At 35.7% G+C, this 20,442-nt stretch overlaps 4 protein-coding genes across 5 annotated transcripts; 2 read left to right on the top strand and 2 right to left on the bottom strand.

The window, feature by feature from the left end:
- Positions 1–66: 66 nt before the first annotated feature.
- LOC108213272 (replication protein A 14 kDa subunit B) lies at positions 67–1,081 on the bottom strand. The gene is made up of 3 exons (XM_017385049.2): positions 942–1,081; positions 468–726; positions 67–370 (listed from the first exon to the last, which is right to left on the bottom strand). The coding sequence occupies exons 2-3, from the start codon at positions 721–723 to the stop codon at positions 306–308; spliced, it is 321 nt and encodes a 106-aa protein (XP_017240538.1). The 5' UTR covers positions 724–726; positions 942–1,081; the 3' UTR covers positions 67–305.
- Positions 1,082–3,253: 2,172 nt separating this feature from the next.
- On the top strand, positions 3,254–7,148 carry LOC108221853 (uncharacterized). The gene is made up of 2 exons (XM_064088780.1): positions 3,254–4,994; positions 5,083–7,148. The coding sequence occupies exons 1-2, from the start codon at positions 3,753–3,755 to the stop codon at positions 6,607–6,609; spliced, it is 2,769 nt and encodes a 922-aa protein (XP_063944850.1). The 5' UTR covers positions 3,254–3,752; the 3' UTR covers positions 6,610–7,148.
- Positions 7,149–9,702: 2,554 nt separating this feature from the next.
- On the top strand, positions 9,703–12,597 carry LOC108215200 (beta-fructofuranosidase, insoluble isoenzyme 3). Of its 2 annotated transcripts, XM_017387587.2 has the most exons (7): positions 9,703–9,895; positions 10,351–10,359; positions 10,463–11,322; positions 11,433–11,591; positions 11,670–11,914; positions 12,018–12,108; positions 12,324–12,597. In XM_017387587.2, the coding sequence occupies exons 1-7, from the start codon at positions 9,703–9,705 to the stop codon at positions 12,504–12,506; spliced, it is 1,740 nt and encodes a 579-aa protein (XP_017243076.2). In that variant the 3' UTR covers positions 12,507–12,597. The 2 variants fall into 2 exon arrangements, with proteins under 2 accessions (XP_017243076.2, XP_063946686.1); XM_064090616.1 differs by lacking the exons at positions 9,703–9,895; positions 10,351–10,359 and having other exon boundaries at positions 11,670–11,940; positions 12,035–12,108.
- LOC108215199 (protein ORANGE-LIKE, chloroplastic) lies at positions 12,572–18,206 on the bottom strand. The gene is made up of 8 exons (XM_017387585.2): positions 17,814–18,206; positions 16,819–16,936; positions 16,581–16,697; positions 15,747–15,833; positions 14,616–14,692; positions 13,928–14,055; positions 13,134–13,270; positions 12,572–12,920 (listed from the first exon to the last, which is right to left on the bottom strand). The coding sequence occupies exons 1-8, from the start codon at positions 18,008–18,010 to the stop codon at positions 12,843–12,845; spliced, it is 939 nt and encodes a 312-aa protein (XP_017243074.1). The 5' UTR covers positions 18,011–18,206; the 3' UTR covers positions 12,572–12,842.
- Between the last annotated feature and the right edge of the window lie 2,236 nt (positions 18,207–20,442).

The following is a 20,442-nucleotide window of genomic DNA, read 5'->3' on the forward strand; positions in this document are numbered from 1 at the left end:
CTTGGGGAAAGCACATTAACAAAATAAACAATATTACAAACAAGCACTTCTCAGACCCAACCCAAATAATGTGAAGTAGTTAACTATGGAACACTATAATACCAGAAAGGCATAAATTGTTATACTTGCAGAAATAGAAAAAGCACCATTGATATATTACTTGACAAAAACCGACAAAACCAATATCAAAGATAAGCATCATAATAACCTACATTAACATTACCACTATATTCCATCTAAAACACTAGTCTCTTCGTAGCAATCACCACAAGCCCATTACATAAAGTAACAATCACCACCTCGCCTCAAATAAACAGGTGCTTGTACTCCCCATTCGCAAGCTTGCAAAGCTGATTATAGTTCAGCAAATCTGCCAAAACAACCAAAAAAACAAAATCACATACAAACCAAAACCTAATCCCCAAATTCATCGAAATCAAAAAATTATCCCAAATTCTCAATCATACCAAAATTATCCCCAAAATTAGTCCCGATATCAGCACGAATAGACTGAGCCCCATCAGCAATCCCGATGATCTCGACAAACGTAGTGAGAGGCGCCGGAAGCTGCCCTGTCACTACAATTTGCTGATCATCGCAGGATTTCCCCACAACGCCACCTCCATCGGTGCGTAAAACCTGAATCACAGTGCGGACTCTCCGTCCCACAAACATCCGGAGAAGCTCTCCGTTAACAAATGCCGCTGGATTTGATGTATCCATTTCCTTCAAACACAAACACAAATAAAAACATCAACAAAATACATACAGGCATAATCAAATTGATAGCGCCATTTTCTTAATTATTTTGTTGTATTACCAATATGTGATTGAATAATTGGTGTTTTAAATGATGAATGAAACCCTAGGTTTGATGATTAAAAATAAATAAAATGGAAACAATTATAGAGATTAGAGATGCGTATAATTGAGTGATTTACCTGATTAATTGAAGCGTCGTGTGTGATTAAAGTGAGTGAAGAGGAACGTTTGAAAGTAGCTGCAGATGTGTTTGTGTATATAGATGGAGTGGCTTGGGTGTGTAATGGCGGTAAGAATTCCCGCCTTTGTTATTTCGTATGGGCCGGGTTACTTGCTTCTTGGACCACTGTCTCGAGACCGAGCTGACCCAAAAAGATGTCAGGATATCAAAGAGAAGCGGAACTGTGTGTTAGGAGGAGTATCTCTTATTCAATCAGAAAATCATTGTTAGGATCGATTTTTACGCACTAAAATAGAACGATGTTTTGATACGAGAATAAAAAAAATAATAATAATAATTGTTATTATTATTATTTTAAAATAATAATAATGATAATTAGTTAACTAGATTTAATTTATATATTATTATTACTATTATTATGTTTAACTGAGAATATTATTGTTGAATTATACTTCTTTATTAAAAATATAGAATATATTCTTTTAGTTTAACAAAAAAACGATGAGAAATAATAACATTTTAATAATAATATTTTGTCAAAACTTTATTATAAACTGAATAAGTTTAAATAATTATTTTTGTTTAATAATATTATATTCAAATTTTTATATAAAATCCATATTAGACCAATGTTATAAGAAAGAGGAATATAGAAAAAACATTATTCAAATTATTTTCTTAATAAATAAAAGTATAATAATTATTTAAAATGTATTAAATAATAAATTTATAATTTAGTTAAACAATATGACGGAGGAGTACAAAACTCCCTTCTGGTAGCCAAACAAATTTATTGTACTTCCATGTAGTTTCAATGGAAGGAAGGTATAACTTTCTTAGATGTACATATACCAAATGGTAATTAAGTCCAAATTCCAAATGCCCTAAAAACGGAGTTTGTACATACCTAACACGTAACTCAGGTAATACGTGGGCTCCCTCTCATTTCTAACCAATTTATTCAACCACTTTTCAAAACTAACCAGTTTTTTTTCGAGCTTTCAAAACTAACCAGTCTAAATGAGGGGAGAAAACGCGACCTGAACGAAAAACTTTTTACAGCACGGGTCGCGCTTTGAAACAGCGACCCAAACACAAAAAACCCCGTTCAGGTCGCTGTTTCAAAGAGAGACCCAAACACAAAAAACCCCGTTGGGGTCGCTCTTTCAAAGAGAGACCCATGCTGTAAAAAGTTCCATATGGGTCGCCCTTTGAAAGAGCGACCCATATGGGTTATTTTAAAAAAAAAAATTCAAAAATCGGAAAATATTATTTCAAAGGGCGACCCATATTATTTATATTATAATATTTCATAATATAATTTATATAATGATATAATGTAAAAATATTTTATATTATATAGTGATACATTATTTGTGATATTATATTTTATATTATTATATTATGTAATGATATAATATAATATTATAGATTGTAATATTATATTTTTTAATTTAATTTAATTCGGAAATATTTTTTCCTTTATCTAATTTTTACCTAATATTTTTTTATTTACCTAATATTTATAGTTTATTAATTATTTATCTAATATTTAAAGTTTTATTTACCTAATATTAAAATGTGATGCAGAGAATTATTTTTTGAGGAGTGTGCAAATAATTTTGATTGTATGGTCACATCTAAGGCAGTAGGTTTTTTAGCTTTTTATTACAAAACATTGATTTAACACTGGACAAAGCTGCCAACTTCATTGAAATCATTCAAGAATTCAATAAGCCAGCCTGTTGTTACTGCTCAAATATTCACTTTTTTGCTGAGAGGACGTTTTTCTGCAAATCCATTAAGTAGAGAAAGCAATCTGCATCAAATATTCAAGCCTGTTTGCAATTATGATTTTTTGAAAAGTGTGCATCATCTGTTTGCACTTATGAGCTCGTTTAAAGTCATGCAATTATGTGTTTTTAAACAGTGTGCAATAGCTTTTTTCGTATTGTCACATCCTCACATTTAACACATAGTGCAGCATGCAATAATATCAATGGATTTATGCAGTAGCTTGTTCAGAGAATCATTCATTACTTTATTGCTCATTGATAGATTGACTGCATACCAATAAGTGGACACAAAAATTGCATGCACTATTGAAGCACAGTGGTTAACTTTGAAATTCGTCCTTAAAAGCTGAAGCATTTGAAATTCATCCTTAAAAGTCTCAATTTAATTTAACGGTTATATAATATAAAATATATAATGTAAATAATAAATATATATATAAATTAAAGATTGAAATATATATATATATATATATATATATATTTATTTATTTATATATATATATATTATATATATGTGTGTATATATGTATATTATTTAATGTATTTTTCTAAAGAGTGTGAAAAAAATTTAAAACGTATGGTCAAATCATCTGTTTGCAATTATGATTTTTTTGAAAGTGTGCATCATCTGTTTGCAATTATGAGCTCGTTTAAAGTCATGCAATTATGTGTTTTTAAACAGTGTGCAATAGCTTTTTCCGTATTGTCACATCCTCACATTTAACACATAGTGCAGCATGCAATAATATCAATGGATTTATGCAGTAGCTTGTTCAGAGAATCATTCATTACTTTATTGCTCATTGATAGATTGACTGCATACCAATAAGTGGACACAAAAATTGCATGCACTATTGAAGCACAGTGGTTAACTTTGAAATTCGTCCTTAAAAGCTGAAGCATTTGTGGTTGCCTATCCACAAAACCATCATCACTTGAAAAAACCTCATTGGCAAGCTATCAGAAAACCAAAACCACCAAAAGCAAACCACTCCAAAAAAACCAAAACAAAGATGGACGGTTACGTAAACGTCAATTTCTTCTGGGGAGGTGAAATCATAAAACAAGATAACGATGTTCTCTACACCTTAGATCCGAAAGAAATGATGTATGTGAAATTGAGCAGCTCACTTGAAGAACTACGAGATATGGTGTTCGGGTTGATGCATATAAGTAGGCATCATTGGGATGTCAAGCTTAGTGTGAAATATCCTCGAATCGGGGTTAGTAACCTCGTTTCGGGGTTCTTTGTGAAGTCTGTTAAATCGGACGACGATGTTCGTAGGATGTTAAGTATCCCCGAGAGATTTCACTTGGGTGGAGACGTATCATTGTTTATCGAGGCCGAGAGTATTGCTCAACCCAGCCAACACTATGGAGGCGAGTATGGGGGGAACTATGGACAAACCGGACAAACCGCTGCAGGTGGCCAAGTTTCAAATTATGTTGAAAACTACGGTGGGAGTTTTGGAGGCGATTATGGGGGAAACTATGGACAAAGCCAGGGCATGCAAGGGTGGTCTAGCGGCTACAACTACGGGACGATTGGAGAGTATGGTGGTGGCTCGAGTAATACGGGTCGTTTTGTTGTTGAAGAGGTTGTGGACGAGGACGATTTGAGTGGTAGACAGCCATCACCGGCTCGTCAAACCCCGAAAAGAGGTGCAGCTATAGCTCTTGCACTGGAGAACCAGGAGGATGATGAAGAGTATGGCTCGGAAAGAGCCATAAGCAGCAGTGACGATTCGGAGTGGAATCTATCACAGGAGGATGTTCCGGAAAGTGAAGATTTTTCGGAGGTTGATTCCGATGAAGAAAGAGAGGGAAACATGCACTTGCAAACACAGGCATTGTCTATTCATGAACCTAGAGCTGCATGGTTTGGATCCCAGGATTACGAGCCTGTGATTGTGTCCAACAAGGACGCAGTTATGTCACTCGGGTTTGATCCCGCCAACGATGAGTTGACCGAAGGAGCTCTATTTGCTACCAAGGAAGTGCTCATAGCTGCTGTGAAACATGCACACATAAGTACAGATCGAAATTTCATCGTGGAGAAAAGCTCCACGCAAGTCTACAAAGTTAAATGTGTGGTTTCAAACTGCAAGTGGAAGCTAAGGGCCGCGAAGAAGAAGTCCCACGGCCTTTTTCAAATAACTAAATGTCCAGAGATTCACACATGCCTACTGGATAGACCCACGCAGGACCACCGCAAAATTTCAGCAAAAATGATTGGCTATGTGGTTGCTCCCTACGTAAGTCCTACAACCTTGGATATCATTATATGTCTAAATATTATCGTTTATTATTCATCGTTAATGTTAATATATTTTGTTTCAACAGATCTCCCAGACCCCTCAATTGAAGGTAAGCAACATCATCACAATGGTCAATGATGAGTACCACCATTTGGTTAGTTACTTGAAAGCATGGAGGGGGAAGATGGCCGCCATGGAAAGCGTTTATGGAAGCTGGAAGACAACCTACAACGAGCTCCCTCGGTTCCTTAATGTCATGGCCAGTACAAATGTCGGAAGTATAGTTGTGGTTGAGGTTGTTCCACATCATAAAGAGAGGGGTACATCGACATTTGTTCGTGCATTTTGGTGCCTAAAAGCAATGATTGATGGTTGGCAGTATGCACGGCCAGTTATTTCCATTGATGGTACATTTCTTAAGGGAAAGTATAATGGGAAATTGCTGGTCGCGGTGGGAGTCGACTCTAATAACCACCAATATCCCATATGCTTCGCCCTTGTTGATGAGGAAACAACTGAAAATTGGTCTTGGTTTCTACGTCTTTTACGTAGACATGTATGCCGAGATAGATTGGGGGTTTGTATTAAATCTGACCGTGCGACGGGGATCCTTGCTGCAATGAATGACGAAGCGAGTGGTTTTACCCCGCCGATGGGCTATCACAGATTCTGCCTCCATCATGTTAGGAGCAACTTCTCCAAGGCATTCCCGGGAAAGGAGCTTAAAATGTTAATGTGGCTAGCCGGCAATATGCCACAGATTAGGAAATATGATGCCTACATGAAGAAGATTGGAGAGCTTTCGCCTCAAGGCTTGAGGTGGTTGCTAGGGATAAGTCCAGCCCTCTGGACTATTTGTCATGACACAGGCCACGCTCGTTTCGGCCAAGCTACCACAAACATCACGGAGAGCTTTAATGGTAACGTGCGCGTGGCTCGGCACCTACCTGTGACCGCAATGATTGAATTCATGTTTTATAAAACTGTTAGGACGGTCAATAAGGAGAGGAACGCAGTGCTTGAGGGCATTGGGGAGGGTCATGAACTTTGTCTAAGGACGAGAAATAAGTTGGAGAAGATTGCATCCAAAGCTAACACACACCGGGTCGAGACATTTAATAGAGGAACCGGTTTGTTCTCCGTAAAGACGCAAAGGTACATGGTAAAAGGGTGCAATAAGGGCGGGAACACGCAGGTGGTTGACATAACTCAGCGTACATGCACTTGCGGGAAATGGGCTTGCCACCGCCTACCGTGTTCACATTTGATTGCTGCTTGCAACCACAATCACTTAAACTGGAAACAGTGGATTGGCCCCTTCCACTACAACTCTACTTTGTTGAAATTGTGGGAGCCAATGATATATCCATTACCAGCAACTGGGTATTGGGATATTGATTTGCCAGTGCAATGGAGAATGTTTGGAACTGTGGTACCGAACGAGGCCTTGCGAAAGAGAAGGCGTAAACGAGGAGAAAGGGGTCAATCCGTCAGAATACGCACGGAGATGGACAGTTCCCGTACAAGTCACAAATGTGGCCGCTGCAAGCAAGAAGGACACACTAGACGTAGTAAAAGGTGTCCATTGTACAATGTTGACCCTACTGTGTAATTTAATTGCCATTTTCTTTTTAGTCCTTGTTTTTAATTGTTAATTTGTATTTTCCTTTTCAGTCCTTGTTTTTTATTGTTACTCTGTATTTTTCTTTCGTTTTTTATTGTTAATCCAATTTTGTTAATTAATTTAATGTAATGGTGTTGAAGCAATAAATAAACTTCAAGGAAACAGAAGCATTCGGGACAAGATATTACATGCTGGCAAAAGAAAGGCTGTAAAGAAAAGATTCTGCTCAGTTAAAGGACAATATATAATAAAGTAAAGTGATGTGAAAAGAAAGGCTGTATAGATTAGACTACACACTGGCAAACCATAGCAAGCAACGAAATAATGCTCATATTCACATGATCAACAGTTGTATCTCATAATGCTGATATTCACATGATCAACAGTTGTATCTCATAATGCTGATATTCACATGATCAACAGTAGTATCTGATAATGCAGAGGGTCACATGGTGTACAGTAGGTCATAAAGTAAAGGTTCTGCAAAAGTAAAGTGCCTCACTGTAAAGATTAGACTGTACAAAGTTTCTCACTTTATAGATTAGACCCACGTTTTCATACTGCCAAACCATAGCATGCATTGAAAGAAAAGATTCAGCTCATTTAAAGGACTTGTCAATTCAAAAATTGACAAGTCTTTTAAATATATTCAGCTAAACAATAATCCATTCGCCTATAAATAGGTCTTCATTATGGTTGATACACATACAAGCAACTAAACAAACACAAAATTCACTCATCACTTAAGCTGAAAATGGATAAGGGCAAGGCACCAATGGATAAGGGGAAAGCACCAATGACCCCCGGCTGCGAAAAACGCCTCAAACAGCAACAAGATAGGAGACAGCCGGAGCTTGTGTTGGGAGGGATGCGCAACAACCGAAGCAACCAACCTAAACCAGCTCCTAAAAGCAAGGCACCACCGGTCGTGCAACAAAAGAAAACTCGGCCACCGTTGGGACGGATGCGCACTGACTTTGACATCAAGAAAATGATAGAGGAGACGAGAGAAGAGAGACGTCTCGAGGTTGAACATCAAAAGAACGTGAAGAAGTGGAACAAACTCTTCCGTTATATTTGCAGGTATGTTTATAGGAGGATTAGAAGGGGCAAAGATTGGGTGATGACGGAGGCGGAAGATGATATCCATAACAGAAAATTCCCTGAAGTTCACAAACTCTATTTTCAACGCCATCGTGAGATGGGTGAGATGGATATCCCATTTGGTGATTCTCGCATGAGGTATTATGCGGCTAAAATCGATGAAGAGTGTGCCGCACTGCAGGCTAAACTCGAGGGAAGTCAGGAAGCCAGATTTTGGGCCGAGTGGGGAGATGTGGACAATGTAACTTATCAGTGCCGTCGAGTGCAAATGCCTACCCCGTGGGTCGATGAAGATGAAGTGGAAGGCGGTGTTGCTGATGATGGTGGAGACGATGATGCTCACGCTGAGGACGATGAAGATGATGATGAAGGATATGATTCCGACTATATTGTGGACCTCACTCAGGATTGAGAACTTATGTCATGTTCTCATTTTAATCATATGTAATTTCCCTTCAGTTTATGTAAGAGTATTGTTTCGTTTAAGTTTATGTAATGCGAATTACCTTTTAAGTACAATCTATATGAGCTTAAATATTTAAATATGACAATCTATAATATTATATTATATCATTACATAATATAATAATATAAAATATAATATCACAAATAATGTATCACTATATAATATAAAATATTTTTATATTATATCATTATATAAATAATATTATAAAATATTATAATATAAATATTTACTAAAACTTCAATTAAATATATAAATATATATATATATATATCACTATATAATATAAAATATTTTTATATTATATCATTATATAAATTATATTATAAAATATTATAATATAAATAATATGGGTCGCCCTTTGAAATAATATTTTCTGATTTTTGATTTTTTTTTTTTAAAAATAACCCATATGGGTCGCCCTTTGAAAGCGCGACCCATACTTATATATTTATGTTTGGGTCGCTCTTTCAAAGCGCGACCCTTACTGGAAATTTTTTTTGGTTTGGGTCGCGTTTTCTCCCCTCATTTAGACTGGTTAGTTTTGAAAGCTCGAAAAAAAACTGGTTACTTTTGAAAAGTGGTTGAATAGAGTGGTTACAAATGATACGGAGCCGTAATACGTGCATACCTAAACATTTGTCAGACTCAGCTATACTGCACAGTATACCCCTAAATAAATCAAGAGATTCATAGATAAACCGGATCATCTCTCGAGATTTCTAAAAAACCCTCAAATCATATCATTTATATAGTCAGGTGCGATAATAAATTAATAATCATGCACTTCGGGAATCGGACTTAATCGGCTGAACTACCGATTTAAGGATTAATCGGAAATCGGGGATTAATCGGTAATATTTAGTTATTATTATATTAGCTATTTAGTAACTAATATATTTACTATATTCATAAACCCTATAATTATTCATATTTAAAGTAATATGATATTTTAATTTTAATAATTTATCACATATAATTCGATTATGAAATATATATAAGGATTAATCGGATTTCAAAAATCGGATCGGTAACCGACCTTGCAGGGGATTAATCGGGGATTTATCGGTTAAATCGGGGATTTTTAGAACACTGTGCACTGCACGTAACACCCCAGAGGATATGTACAAGATTATATACATAGAAACTCAGATTAACTCTAACTCGTCGTCCTGTGATTTTTCATTTTTTGAAATACTATGATTTTTTTTAAGATTTTTACGTGAGTATAAAAAGATGTTTATAATTTATATCTATAAAATCGAAAATATACAAAGGAGAATGTAAACATAGCAGAAACACATATCCAATTTGTTTTTCATAATAAAATAATTTTCTGCGTACCTGTCCTTTGCCTTGCATTGCAGTTCCATAATCAAGGGAGAGTATCTCGACGAGATTTTGTTTCTTTTCTGCATTATATACTCTTCTCGATCTCTTCTCACGTATTGACCTAATATGTGTGTATATATACACCCATTGCATGATCATTCGATCATCTACCACACAAGAAAATGGCGCTAGTTTTTTCTCGCAACTATACCGTATTAATATTACTATCGATTTTCTTATTCGTCTCGTTAGATATCAATGGCGTGGAATCAACCCACCGAGTTTTTCTAGAATTTCAATCTGTTCCTGCTGTAAATGTCAAGCTAGTTCACAAACCTGCTTACCATTTTCAACCTAAGAAGCATTGGATCAACGGTATGTTATGTATATAATTAAACACGCTCATGCACGTACATAGCACGTAATTCACATGGAGCGGTGAATCACTAGTTGCCAACAATTGCATAACTTTGGCACGTAATTCATATGGAGTGGTGAATCAGTAGTTGTCAACAATTGCATAATTAAACACACTCTCAAATGCACCGTAGTTTCTGACAAGGTTTGAATCATCGACATCAACCTTATGTGAAGTGGAGAAAAAGTATAATCTGATCATGCATCGATTTAGCAAACAAGTGCACAGTTCGCTCCTAGCATTGTAGTCCTGTTCTGTAATCTGCATTGTTCTCTGTTTTTGTTGTTTTATAATCTGCATTTATTTTTTCTCTTCATGAGCTACTAATGAAGAACTCAAGCTCCAGATGATCTAATATATCTTGTTCTCTCTTGCATGGTCAATGCTGGTGAATAAACAAAACAAACCACAGATCCTAATGGTAAGCCATATATATTAATATCTTGATTAACAAATTCTGAAAATTTAAAATTTCGATTAGATGATAAATAGCATGTTTGTCGATTCTGTTTGGACAATTACAGGACCAATGTTCTACAAAGGCTATTACCATCTTTTCTATCAGTACAATCCCCAAGGTGCTGTCTGGGGGAACATTGTATGGGCTCACTCTGTTTCAAAGGACTTGATCAATTGGCTTGCACTCGAAACAGCAATTTCCCCTTCGAAGCCCTTTGACAAATACGGATGCTGGTCAGGATCAGCCACAATTCTTCCTGGTAACAAACCTATCATACTCTACACTGGTATAGTATCCCCTGAACCTGAGTCCACCCAAGTCCAAAACTATGCTGTTCCTGCTAATTATTCCGATCCATTTCTTCGTGAATGGATAAAACCGGACAACAATCCATTGGTTACAGCCCATAGTGAGAACTCGTCTGCCTTTCGTGATCCTACTACTGCATGGTTTGATGGTGGCCACTGGAAAATGCTGGTAGGTAGCAGGAGAAAACATAGAGGAATGGCCTATTTGTATCGAAGCAGAGATTTCATGAATTGGGCAAAGTCCCCACATCCTTTGCATTCTAAGGCCAACACAGGAATGTGGGAATGTCCTGATTTTTATCCAGTGGCTCAAGAAAGCACGAAAGGGCTGGATACGTCTGAAAGAGGGGAGAATATTAAGCATGTGTTGAAGGTTAGTCTGGATGAAACTAGATATGAGTACTACACGATTGGAACGTATGATCGTGTCAAGGATAGGTATGTTCCGGATAATACATCAGTTGATGGTTGGGCAGGATTGAGATATGATTATGGTAACTTTTATGCTTCAAAAACTTTCTTTGATCCTCTCAAGAATCGAAGAATTTTGTGGGGTTGGGCTAATGAGTCTGATACTCGGGATGATGATGTTAAAAAGGGTTGGGCTGGAGTTCAGGTAATTTGTACTATTAGAAGATAAAGATCCTCTAGGTTACAATGTTATAGAACTTGCAATTTTTCTGTTTTGAGATTAACTGAGTTCTGATTACATGCATATTCTTTTAGCTAATTCCGAGGACAGTTTTGCTGGATCCAAGTGGAAGGCAACTGATCCAGTGGCCAATCGAAGAACTAGAACAACTGCGCGGAGCAAGAGTACAGATGGGAAAACAAAAAATCAACGAGGGAGATCATGTCGAAGTAAAAGGAATAACAGCTGCACAGGTTTGTTCATGTTCCAAAAATGACATTAAACTTGGTGCATCATTTTCATAATGCTTCCAACAATTTGTGTCTGTTCAGGCAGATGTTGATGCAACGTTCTCATTTGAGAGCTTAGATAAAGCTGAGTCATTCGATCCTAAATGGATGAACTTAGACGCTCAAGACGTCTGCAACTTGATGGGATCAACTGTTATTGGAGGTCTCGGACCATTCGGGCTACTGACTTTGGCTTCAGAGAAGCTCGAAGAATATACTCCTGTCTTCTTTCGGATATTCAAGACTCAAGAGAAGCACAAAGTTCTGATGTGTTCTGATGCAAAACGGTATACTTGTTTATCAGTATTCCAGAGTAAAGATGTGAACTGGTCACTCCTAAACATATTAATATGGCTATTGATTCACCAAGGCTATATGTTTGTTCAACAGGTCCTCTTTGGCTAAAGGATTGTACATGCCATCATTTGCAGGATATGTAGATGTGGATTTAACTGACAATAAGATTTCACTCAGAAGTCTGGTGAGCCCTGTTTTTTGAAGTTCACTTCTGCATGTGTTATATACATTATTCTAGAAGTCGATGATTCCGTAGCTCACCGAACCGATTAAATTTCCAATTATTCAATTAATCATCCGATTAATCCTTGTTCCATGTCACCGATTAAGTCCGATTTCCGTTACAACACTCTATATATAATGTAAATTATGTTTACTGTTATGTTTGTTTTGATGCAGATTGACAATTCAGTGGTGGAAAGTTTTGGGGCTCGAGGAAAAACATGCATATCATCCAGGGTTTATCCAACACTAGCAATTTCTAAGAATGCTCATTTATTTGTATTCAACAATGGAACAGAGCCCATCACTGTAGATAGCTTGGATGCTTGGAGCATGAACCCTCCTTCAAAGATGAACTAAGATGTAATTTAGTAGAAACTATAAGATTTATTTTTATTATTATACTTATAGCGTAGCAGGGTATATATGATAACCTTTTTTAGCATTTGAATAGAAATGACAGAAGATTACAGTTTACACATTCAACAAGAAGTTTAAGTATTTAGCACAAAGACAATTCAAGCTATGCTACAAATTTAAGTGAAGAAACAGTCTTTAAACACTATATACTGTTTCTTTATTGTATCTCTCGTAGAGTTGCAGTAGCACTATCTTCATCCATTGATTTGATTATCTACTACGATCCGATGTTGTAATATCATGTGTGTCTATCCGGTGGAATCTCTTCAGTATTCATTAATCAAAAGGATAAAACCGGGGGTCATGTTCGCTTGCCATTAACATTCCAGTGCACAGGCATGTTGGGCACATCACCTGAAAGACTTATAATCAGTACCATACTTGCAGTGTTTGAAAGAGTAGGAAGACTATAATTATGAAAACTGGGAAATAAAGGAATTTGTCAATTTGACAGATACTTCGGGTCTTCCATATCACAAGTATAATGATTCAATACACTACAAAGTAAGTATTTACTTGGCTGGCTTCTTGCCATCTAATGAAAGCAGCAATGGTAAAATGAATTACCTTTCCTGCTCCTGAGCAGTTTGTACACCTTTTTGTGGTGGGAGCCCGTAATGGTTGATCAGAAGACATGGACTCTGAAATGGGTTCAATATTTAAGCACACACCACTTGCAGAACAGCGAGCGCAAGCCAAGTACCCTGCACAGATAATTGGTCATAAACAAATAGTAGTTATTTCCTAGCTAAACAAGACAGATTTCCTACTTAAATTGTCCCGGAAAACAAGTAGGTAGCAAAAATCCATAATACCTATGGGTTCATGATTTAATACTTATCAGCATCAAGAACATGAGACCATGCTAATTTCTAGTATTCATGAGTCATGAACAGTTCAACTGAAACATAACTTTGTGATTCATTATCACCAAAAAAGCAAAATAAAGTTTTAAACCATACACGATGGCAGCCTTTGGTGTTCTTGGTTAAAAATGAAAAAAACGTGACACCATTTGATATATTTTCTCTGTCAGACTATCACCTATCCACGATTATCTAACATGTCAACTGTGATTTGATATACATATATTGCTGTGAAAGTTTAATTCTGATACTTTTTCATTGTGTCAGTAGTTAATCATCTATTGGCAACACAATAACTTTTTCTTCTTTCCAGAAGCTTCATTGCTACATAACAGATCAGCTTCAATATTCAAGGAAGGGCATGTAGGCATACATTTAGAAAAATTCTGTAATTATGGGGAATTATCTCTCCTGCCACCCCATTGAGATCAACAATAAAGTGATGACATAGGTGCTAAAAATATCTTAGCTAGTGAAAACCTAATATATACCTACCAGTTCCATGGCAATACTTGCACCTTTTCTTCTCTTGTTGCTCAACATTACTAGCTTCAATCAACATTAAAGTTGATATGACCCCCACTGCTCCACCTGAAAAAGACGCTACTATGGGGTCCACCTGACTGAATTAAGAAAAAAACAAAACTTTATCTATATATTACAAAGGACTCCTACTGAACTGGAATTGCATATATTTATGACAGGAATTTATAAATACAATATAAATTATTTAAGATAAGTTAGAGCAAGCTCAATGGTTGTGCTAAATAGATGGAGCTATTGCTATAATTTAACACCAAAAAGTGATTTTTGATGCTAGACTGACAGCATGTCCCCAATGGCCGGTGCTATATCTTGTTCCAAATTTAATTTATTCTCCAAGTACCCTACTCTTTTAAATATAAATTCAATTTTCCCACCTCATTTTACGCCAAGGATCCCACTATATTCACTTTTTGGTGTGGTGTCAATTATAACTCCATTTATCTTTTGTTCTATATCTAGAACATACTATAGCATTGTTCTATTTTAGCACAAGATATAGAACACCATTGGAGTAGTGAATTTTGGTTTTTGTTCCATAAAATAGATATAGAACAAGATATAGCACACCATTGGACTTGCTCTTACATGTTAAAAACATATATTTTATTCCCTGAGGGGGTCAGGGTTTTATCAGTACCTCAACTGCATAGGTAAGTGCATATTGCGGATGAAGTCTTCATACAACGTGCCGCCAATACCCAATTTTAGTTCAAGCTGCCATCAGAAGTGGTATGTGAAAGTGATCACCAATGTGTAGTAGGATATTGCATACATTATTTTATTACTGATACAATTACAGTACATCATACTAAAACAATAATCAACAATGCTGCAATGGCACAAATTATAGTACTCCTACTTCAACAGAAAGATAGGATCATTAGTGCATAAATTATTTCTTGCATCTGTTTCCGTGAATGTAGTTAGACTTATTACCATACAAAACAATATTCATTAGAGGATTACACGCTAAAAGCATTTCTGGAATCCAAACCTGTCACTTAAATGTCAATTACTGCAACATCTATATGAAAAGCTATTATAACCATATAAGGTCTTTTCTTTCTTTTGATATGCTTTGCTTGTCAGGCAGAGTGAAGCACATTCTGTCGCTTATAGAAACAAGAAACATTTTTTGTTGGAGCAACGAGTTCTTGGTTCTATGTCAGTTATACAAGTTTTTTTTGGCATTTAAAAAACAATTTTAAATTATGATTTTTCCCCCAACTCTTAATTGCCACTAACAAATAAAACTTCACAAGTACAATCCAAACAAAGTTTGACCATGATTAAACAAATAATAAACACGGACGCTAATAAGCCAAGTGGTATATTCTGCCAGCTGCCACTTCCTCAAGTTCAGAAATTACTATGATACTTAGCTACAAGAGAAAAAGACAGATATATATAGTAATTATGCTATGGGCCAATAGTGTGAACAATGTGTTGCCTTTTTAAACACTTTGTCGATGGATCACAAATAAGAGACCATTAGTACGGATACCTTAGAATATGATAACAGTTTAACCTCACTTACTGGCTGGTTACTACGTGCAAGTTATGTCCATTACCATTCACCATAAGCAACATCAACCCCCAATCAACAATGGTATGCAAGAGGATGCAAGACTACCAAAAGAATGTTTTATCCCACTTGACACTGACAAACATAGTAGATTGCCCAAGGCCTAAAGCTCTCGAAAGATGGTCTCTTAAGCTACAGTCTGAAACGTGCATTAAAAACGCCTTTTTAGCATAATAAACTTACAACTGGTGCGAGAAGACCCCCAAAGACGATGATTCCAGATACAAATGCAAAGCTTGTCAGGTAGAGCTGCTTCAATGTAGTTGGCGTCTACAACAAGTTAAAAAAGCTATGAGAAAGAAGCAAAAGATAATAGAAATTTGACTGTTTGAAATGAGAGGTCATAAACATATACAAGGGACAGCAAAATATTGACATGCAGCTGTTAGCTGAGATAATTTACCTAAATAACGAAAAACAGAAACGAACCAGCTATCCTAAAATATTGAATGACACATTTATTCATCTTCAATGTGGCATACTACAAGCACTTCCTAAATTTGATTAAAAGAAATCCACAGATATATTCCAGCACAGTGTGTTCAAGCACTGTGCAGTACTTAAAATATCAGTGATGCTTGTTTATATGAGCTTTAGTTGATGCAAATACTAAAATTGTCAGGAAGAAATAAAATGCTACTGGTAGTTAAGTAAATGTGAGCTTTAGTTGCTACAAATATTAAAATTGTCAGAGGTAGAAATAAAATGCTACTGTAGTAGTTATAGAAGAAAGAAAATAACTCCAGCCTAATATAAATGGCTCCACCTAACAATGCGAGCATATTTTTAACTGCTTATGAAAATGTGTAAATGGAGTTTTTCAAACTTTACAGTTGTATTTTAGTTAAATTGAAAATAAGTTGAATCCTTTGTGTGCCATGGGTCATCATTGTGCATATGGTTTAATAATAATTCCAGTGACAGATAAATCATTGCAAACAGAACAACTTTTCACATCTTCACAAAAGCCAAGAGTAAAAATAATGGAAATGTCTTTAAAGATCACTTATAAATTACCATACGAGAGAGGAAGGGAATAGTTGATGTAATGTCAGGCATCTCATTCTCCTCCATGCTATCACTGTCAAATGCTTTTAAACGTTTGGTGCGTTGTTGTACTCGTAACCTTCGGACCTAGTGCAACATTTGATCAAGAGTGAGAAAAGTTTCAACAAAAAGAATACAACAGTAAAATGAATGCTTCGGCAAGTAAACAAGTGTCCCTGATACAGAGCACAAACTGGCTTGGTGATACCTCTTCCATGAGAAGAAATATTTTATTGCGCCTACTCCTTATGTTGTCTTGGATTTCCTGTGTTTGCATCTGAACAAAATCTTGAACAGTTTCCGGCCCTTCTATTATGCAAAAATTGCTGAAAAATTCAACTTGAGGTCAGTTATAAGAACAGAACGTTTCAGAACCACAAAGAATTGAGAACAATCCTCGCAACCATGGTACTAGAAGCAATACCACTGGGTGTCAACAAACTAGAATCTAGTACTTTAAATATCATAAATCACATGCCATCAGTACTGCAAATTATTCACCCAAAATCTCACCATAAATCAAAATTTAGACCAGCAACACATCAACATTATCTTCACAAGCCTCCATATAATTACAACAGAATTAAATGCTGATAAATCATAGCTTCCCGAGTAGCCTTGTATGTTTGGCATAAAATATTTTACCAGTTTCTTATGTTGATTGCATACATAAGTTAGTCAAAGGCAAAAGACCAAGGACGCTGAGATAAAAATTTTAAATCTCAAAAAGTTGGGAAAATATTTCCCCACACAGCTTACTTTCCTTGTCTAATATAATCCAGAACACAAATATCTTAAGCCGCAAAACCTGAGCCTAATAAATAAAGTGTGTTACAAACATTAGCAATTTTACCTCTGGTATTGGTGTTATGCCACATACACACAAAAGTATAAGTTACATATTAAGCTGTTGTCAATAAGAAAATCAGTACATCTTCAGGATGACAAAAACAAGAAAAATTCAATTGTAATAACTAATAAAATTCAATCAAAAACAGCACTTCACATCAAGAACTAAATTACCCCTAAAATGTACAAAGCTTGACCAAATTAATTCTTCAATAATTTTCTTTTTGAACCATAAGTGATAATAAAGCAGACACAAGTCCCACAAGTAAGCATAAATTGAATTACAAACTCTACAATAATCACAATTACATAAATTTCCAACTAAAAAAATGTTTATTTTAAGGGAAATTGGACCTTGGGATGTTATCTCCAGCAGGGAAGGAAGCAGAGTCATCCTTTGCAGAACAGGAAGTGACAAGTCTAAGCTTTGAGTTGTTTTTCAAGAAAGAAACATGTGTTGGGCTAATAAAAATCAAAGCTTTTTGTGAGTTGGGCTTCAAGGTGTGAATTGATGATGATGGAAGACATGAGTGCAGAGAGAAAGAAGCCATCTTTCTTTCTTTTAGCTCCGCCCTTTGCTTCTCATGAATCTTCAAGAAAGATAGAGAGGGTGGACAGAGGATATATATATAGACATGGGTTTGTGCAGATGCTAAGATAGAGAGACACAGTTTAATAGTACTTACAAGTTACAAGGAGACAGGGAGATGCTTTGTCCTGAAGCTGAGTTTGGCCGGTAGAATATTGAAGGTATCTAATGCTTTTTAACTTTCTAGTATAATTGTCTCCAGGGATCGCGCTCTAGAGAGAACCAAGGCTTAAAATAGAACCATAGAACCAATTCTCAATCGTTGGATTCATTTGGATTTAATGGCTCAAGATTAACGTAGAGAATCTTTAAAAATAATATGACAATCAGTATAAAATATGTACAATCAATTATAAAGATAGTAGTGTAATTTTACATATATTGTCATTTATTGAAAATCAATCAAAATCAATCATAAACAACAATTACAACTTAGTTGTATGTATTACTTTCATATTGTTTTTCATATTTTTCCATACACCGCATCCTGTGTTCTTTCATTTGGTACTCAATGGAGGGCGTTCATGAAGAAACACGAATGTATACTCACGTCTCTTTATTTTAGGTTCTGCTGCTGCACACCAATTCTTATATATTTTGACAATCTACGTGTTTATCTTACATTGTATCTGTTGAAAATAACGGATCACAATCTGCTACTCAGCATTCCATGGGAGACTAATGAGCTCAATGAAGATATTTATGTGGATTCGTACAAGTACACATCACCTGACGGAGAAGAATATTGGATACCGAAATGTGATAAGAAATCCAAGCCATATGTTAATCAGATGTTTCCAGATGTTGAAGCTGCATTTGAATTTTATACTGAATATGGACGACTATGCGAGTTTGTTGTACGTAAGAACTCTGCAAAATACAAAGGTGGAGTCATGACACATAAATATGTAGAGTGTAGTAGCGCCGGAAGGTTTGAGGAGAAAACGATTAAACGTAAAAAGACTAATACTCTTAAGTGTGAATGTGAGGCTAAGATAATTCTCAAGAATTGTCCAACTGGTTACTATACAGGGACTTTTGTATATTGGGACTTTTCTACATGACAACTATATTTTTATACATCAGGACTTTGAGGTTCTGCATTAGAACTTAACGGTCGATGGACCTTCAGCTACAATAACCTCTCGTACTATAATTCTTACAAAATGAACTCCTCTAATCTTGGCAGCTCTATTATTCTTACACATTTCCTCTTCACATTTTATAATCTCAGTGTACTTTAATTTTACCTTTACTTGATTTCTTTTTTAAAGTGAATATACACAAAGGTTCTGCTAGAGAACCATTTTTTAAAGTGAATATACACAAAGGTTCTGCTACAGAACCCTTTTTTATAGTGAATATACACAAAGGTTCTGCTACAGCACCCTTTTTTAAAGTGGATATACACAAAGGTTCTGCTACAGAACCCTTTTTTAAAGTGCATATACACAAAGGTTCTGCTACGGAACCCTTATTAATACTTGAAGATTTAAAGGGTTCATGGACCAAGGTTTCTAAGAGGAACATGACCCCTTGTACCACGATTAGGTAATGAGGAATAAAATAAAAATCTCCAAACATAATCATCCCACTATATCTTTGATTCACAAGATCGAAGATACAAAAATTAATAAAGGTAGCTAATAGAAACTTGTAAGTTTCACATCGGAAATTTAACTTTGGTGATGATATTTCATTCAGATGATCTGTAATGTACCATTTTTTTCCCAATGAACACAAATAATCAATCCATCATAACTATGCTTAGTTATTTCGAACAACCAAATTGTAAACTTGGTGGATTTGACTTCTTATATACAGAGGTTCAGCATATGAACTTCAATGTTTGTACCACTTCTTTCCAATTCCACACAAATACTCATCCCACCATAAGTATGCTCAGTCATTTCAAACAACCAAATTGTAATCTTGTTGGATTTGACTTCCTATATACAGAGGTTCAGCATATGAACCTTTATGTGCCGCTTCAGAATTTTAGAATTGTATTAACACTTCAAATTGAACGCTCTCTACATTACAACCTTCTTTTTCATATCAACACCAAAACTTGTTGGTGTTGACTTCCAATAGATAGAGGTTCGTACTATGAACTTTACTGTTTGTGCCACTTTTTCCCCAATTCACACAAACACTCCTTCCACCATAACTATTCTCAGTCATTTCAAACAACCAAATTGTAATCTTGTTGGATTTGACTTCCCATATACAGAGGTTCTGCATATGAACCTTTATGTAGCAGTTCAGTTAAGGTGGAATTTTATGTGCCACTTCAGTTATGGTGGAATTTTATATTTGTAATAACAATTCAATTCGAACGCTCTCTACTGTACAACATTCTTTTTCATATCAACATCAATACTCATTCCACGA

This window comes from Daucus carota, chromosome 3, assembly GCF_001625215.2.
Source record: "Daucus carota subsp. sativus chromosome 3, DH1 v3.0, whole genome shotgun sequence".
NCBI classification, from domain to species: Eukaryota; Viridiplantae; Streptophyta; class Magnoliopsida; order Apiales; family Apiaceae; genus Daucus; species Daucus carota.